Consider the following 4,680-nt stretch of genomic DNA (forward strand, 5'->3'; position numbering starts at 1 on the left):
CTCCTGCCAGCTCCGTGCTCAGGGAGCAAGTGTTAAATGTCTACTGGGACTACTTCTAATTCTAGAAGGGACAGAATGCCACCACTGCTACTCAGACTTGGATTACTCTCTCCTGACTGCAGGAGATTGTAGAGATGCAATTACAGCAACCACGCTGTGGACACCTAAGATGGAAGTCATATTTGCCTCGTGAAAGATTAAGCTCCTAACAACTGCAAGCATAGTCTGGACCCTCCCAAGGGATCAAGGATATGGGAGGCTTCCAATCTGAAAGTTCCTGAAGACGTTCCTCATATGACCCTGAAATTACATGAATTAACAGCTCCTAAACTATCATCTCAAAGCTACTGAGCACAGCTTGTAGAACTGGTTTCATTTTTACACCTTTGTTTTAAGGACTTAAAGATCCACAGCGGTTCACAAGACACGCCGTGCATCAGCAGCAGTCTGATTCTATCAGAGGTTCAGATTCTTGGGCGTGAACCACAATTCACCAAAAACAGAAAACATATCTCCAAAATCTGTCACAAAACAAGAGGAAATACACAGCTGTTATGAAGCTACTGCTTCTGTTCAGCTACACATACCCTTTGCTCACCCACAATCCTTCCTCTACCATATAAAGCCACCTTAATGTGCATAATAAAGTTTTCCTCCCCAGATGCTGTCTTTTGGTAATAATTTGTATGCCCAAATCAAGTCTCCCTAAGCAGCAGTAGTTTGGCTTGTGCATCTGCTCCTGTGTTCCCTAAAGAACAGGGATGAAAGTTGTCTGTCCAGTCAGCCTTTACTCCTTGCTGGAAAGGCAAACTGCAACAAGGAAAACACCTTAACTGCCCATAGTTACTCAGCAGAACTGAAGGAGGATTTGTCAAGGACTCCAAAGCTCAGCTGTTTATGCAGATGTTTCTCTTCCTCCCCAAGTACAGACCAGCACCTCCCTCGCAGCCAGGAAGTGCAACTAAACCCCCAACAAGTTTCTGAGTGCATGAAACAGGTAACAAGGTAGTTACAATTCTAGTTCTATACTGAAAGCAAAGAGAAGCCAGTTTAAACAAATCAACCTGTCTACGAACTAACCAACCGAACAGCTTCAGTTTCCTTTCTCTCTTGAAGTACTTGCAGCGTCCTGATTCGTACGTCGATATTCTTATCATAACAGCAAGAACTAAAACAAACCCTGCTCTCAGGCTGAACGACAACGGGTTTGCTTGAGAAATCTTCCAGTTCCTCTGCTTCTCTATCACGTTTTAAAGTAGTCTTGCTGATCAGTACTTAAAAGTATTCTATACTTAACAAAAAGTACTGCTTCCCTTTGGCTTTCAATGCAGTGTTTTACGAGTCTCACTGACTCCCTCCTATCCCGGTGCACTGTGAGCAGTGCTATCAAACCACCGAGTTCAACAGGTACAAAGCAGCTCCCGGCGCTGCCCATGGCGCTGCCCGGCCAGGCCCCACCACCTTCCCGATGCCGATTGCGGCCTTTCCCCTCCGCTCGCTCCGCTCCGCCGCCGCCTCCCGCAACTTCGGCTCAACTTCTTTCCATCTCCCATCCCGCCCCGTCCCCGCAACACCGGCCTCCTGCCTTCCCCTCCGACCCCGGCGCTCACCCCCAGATGACATAGTTGGTCTTGACGTTTTTAGGCCAGGAGAACTCTCCGAAGATCACCTCGTCGCCCTTCACCACGATCTCTTTCTTCTGCGTGTTGTACTGCCGCAGCACGCTCAGCACGTCCGCCATCTTCACCCCCAAGCCGCCGCCGCCGGCCGCCGCTCCGCTCCGGGCCCGGCCCCTCCTTAAGCCGAGGAAGGACCCCGCCGCCAACAGCTAGGCCCCGGGCTGCCCTACTGGATCCGGGAAATTGAGGAGAGAAGGGATTTATCACCGTTCAGCGAAACGAAAGTGCATGCGTCAACGCTGCCTCCCTGTGACGCTTTGTAACCGGCTTAAGAATCGAACTGACTCTCGTTACCGCCCCAACCGAGGAACAACGGACACAGGCAGCGCGAGGGGCAGCCCCGAGTCTCGAGGGGCGGGGCTGGGAGGAGGAGGGGGCTGAGAGAGGAGCCGGACCGCAGTGAGGACTGGGTGGGAGCGCCGCCCCTTCCTGCCGGCCGCCATGTTCCTGCAGAGGGCGCTGCGACTGCGGGGCAGGTGGGTTGGGGGGCACGGGGTGTGAATGGGGACGGGGGGTGAGGGTAGGAGTAGGGGTAGGGGTGGGGGTGACCCAGTGGGAGGGTGCAGGCCGTGGAGCTGGGCAGGTTGGGTTGAGGGAGCGTATAGGAACTGCCGTAACTGCGGGCTTTGTGAGCTCCCACCTGGTGGAGACGTTACATTGAAAGGTAGCATGAGGCCAGCCTTTAAATTGAACGTGTCACTTCTGTTTTTCTTCAGTTTTAGAATGGGAAATAGGCTGCCTACCTCTGTCAGTCTGTCCGATGCTGCTGCTGTGAATCAGATACAGGTAACGGGTGATGCGTTTACTGAGCTTCTGAAACTCGTGGTTGCTTCAGGGCTCTTGTGAGTTAGGAAATCATAGAATGGGTTGTGTTGGAAGGGACCTTTAAGGCCATCGAGTTCCAACCCCCTGCTGTAGGCACGGACTCATCCTTCTAGACCTGGTTGCTCACAGCCCCATCCAGCCTTGAGAGCTTCCAGGGAGGGGCTGCCACAAGCAGTTCTGCATATCAAACATACTTGTAGATAATTAATAGTAATGTTGATATTAAGTCACGCACTGTTTATCCCCAGAGCTGGGACCTGTTTTTCCTACGCTGTATCATTTATGTGACTTTTTGAAAAGACTTCTGGTCAAACTCAGTACTGCTCACAGTGTGGGGGAATTAAACCTTGTAAAGGTACCCCTACCAAATGCTTGTTGCTGTAATGGCAGATTGATAGATCCCTGTTTGTTTTCGTGACTGTCAGATACTGTTAAAATACACCAACTTACCAACCTGAATGTTCTTTTGCTTATTATAGGAGATAATCTCAGACAACTGCGTGGTGATTTTCTCTAAAACAACCTGCGTCTACTGCAGAATGGCAAAAAAGCTTTTTGACGGTCTGAACGTCAATTACACAGCTGTAGAACTGGATATGAATAAAAATGGAAGCCAGTTCCAAGACATTCTTGAGCAGATGACGGGCGGCAGAACAGTAAGTTTATCATTTTGCAAGTAACAAGGCATTAAAGAACATAAGCTGCACGTTTTCCCTATAGATTACAGCCACCTCAAGGTCTTTTCTTTTTTGGTGGGCCAAGTGAATTTGGGATACAAGCTCCTAAATTAAAACCAAGGACTGCAAGTGTTCTGTGCTCTCTCTTCCTCTTCAGATCTCAGAGGTGTTCTTTTCTGTAATGCCACCGAGATGATGTAAATATCAAAGTCTGTATTCAGCTGCATGTTTACTCCATTGTGTTTGACACTTACGCTTCATCATATCTTAATGTTATGCAATTGTTTTGTATGTACGTATGCATTCACACACATACACTCACAGTGAGACTGCAGTTTGTAAGCACATAAAACAGTACTTGCACATGTATGGAGTTTGCTTAAATTTCTTTATTTGAAGTAATGAATGCAAATTTCATGTTCTTGACAGGTCCCAAGAGTGTTTGTTAATGGGACTTTTGTTGGAGGTGCTACAGATACTCAGAGACTTCATGAAGAAGGCAAGCTGCTGCCATTAATTCATCAGTGTCAAGTGAAAACAGAATCCGGAACTACTATGTAGCCTCACTTAATTGTCTTTCATATAAGATGGGTAAAAATTCAGACAAGTTAAAAAAATCACTGAGATGTTCTGCATGAGCTGAGGTTAAGCAGCTTCTAGCTGTGATTTTTGCATCTCGAGTGATTTTCTGACACAGACTTCATGGAACTGACCAACTTGTCTTCCTGCCTCAGCTTTACCAGCACAGCAGTTAGCATTATGCGTTTCTTGGTACCGCAGGTCTAAGATAATCATGTCATTGTTATTATCCTTGTATTGTGCTTCATGCTATCACCTCTCCAGAGTTAAAGATTTAAATAACACTAAAGTACCAGTGTTCTTTGTTTTCTGCAAATTAGTTTCGTTTCTGGCATCAGCTGTTACAGCACTCAGTCAATCCATTGGCTCTGGGTGAAACCAGAAAGGAACTCTGAAGCAACCAAGTTGTAATGATGTTGCTCTGTATAAAGCTTCAAAATAGTTCTGCTACTTGTACACTACTGGTACTACTCATTCAGGTGTCTTCACCTCACATTAAAAGCGGTGCCTACACTCGCACTTGTTTTGTGTGTGTTTTTATATAGTATTTAAACCCCTTCTTTTGTGCAAATGCCTTTGTAATTATAATATCATTGTAATTTATGGGAACAAGTTATGCAAACATGGAATCAAGCAAATCCATTGGCAGCATCCATTCCTTTTCTTCAACATCTGACCACCTAGCTACTGAAGTTTAATTCCAATGGGTACAGTGAAAAGGGGACAAGATAACTCGCCCTTTTAGATCACTAGGTAACCATGTTGGTCTTTAATCCACAGTATGAAATATCAGTCTACATAGTGTCATTCAGGGATAGCCTTTAGGTGTAAACCAGATCACCCACTGCCTGAACTGCAGCTACAAAGTACATTACGAACCATTCAATGCTATTTTGACACTTAAGGCCACACAAAACAGG

General features: G+C 46.6%; 2 protein-coding genes across 2 annotated transcripts in view; one reads left to right on the plus strand and one right to left on the minus strand.

Moving 5' to 3' along the window:
- Window positions 1–1,788, minus strand: part of CDC73 (cell division cycle 73) — a 96,301-nt gene extending 94,513 nt beyond the window's left edge. The window contains exon 1 of the mRNA XM_015869437.3: window positions 1,611–1,788. Within this exon, the coding sequence (XP_015724923.1) occupies window positions 1,611–1,741 (131 nt within the window). The 5' untranslated portion in view covers window positions 1,742–1,788. The remainder of the gene's footprint in view (window positions 1–1,610) is intronic.
- A 319-nt stretch (window positions 1,789–2,107) lies between these two features.
- GLRX2 (glutaredoxin 2) lies at window positions 2,108–4,273 on the plus strand. The gene is made up of 4 exons (XM_015869441.3): window positions 2,108–2,155; window positions 2,396–2,465; window positions 2,984–3,160; window positions 3,611–4,273. Exons 1-4 carry the CDS (start codon window positions 2,121–2,123, stop codon window positions 3,740–3,742), a joined length of 414 nt encoding a protein of 137 aa, XP_015724927.1. The 5' UTR covers window positions 2,108–2,120; the 3' UTR covers window positions 3,743–4,273.
- Window positions 4,274–4,680: the final 407 nt, after the last annotated feature.

Source organism: Coturnix japonica, chromosome 11, assembly GCF_054131305.1.
Source record: "Coturnix japonica strain WE chromosome 11, WE-NBRP24, whole genome shotgun sequence".
NCBI classification, from domain to species: domain Eukaryota; kingdom Metazoa; phylum Chordata; class Aves; order Galliformes; family Phasianidae; genus Coturnix; species Coturnix japonica.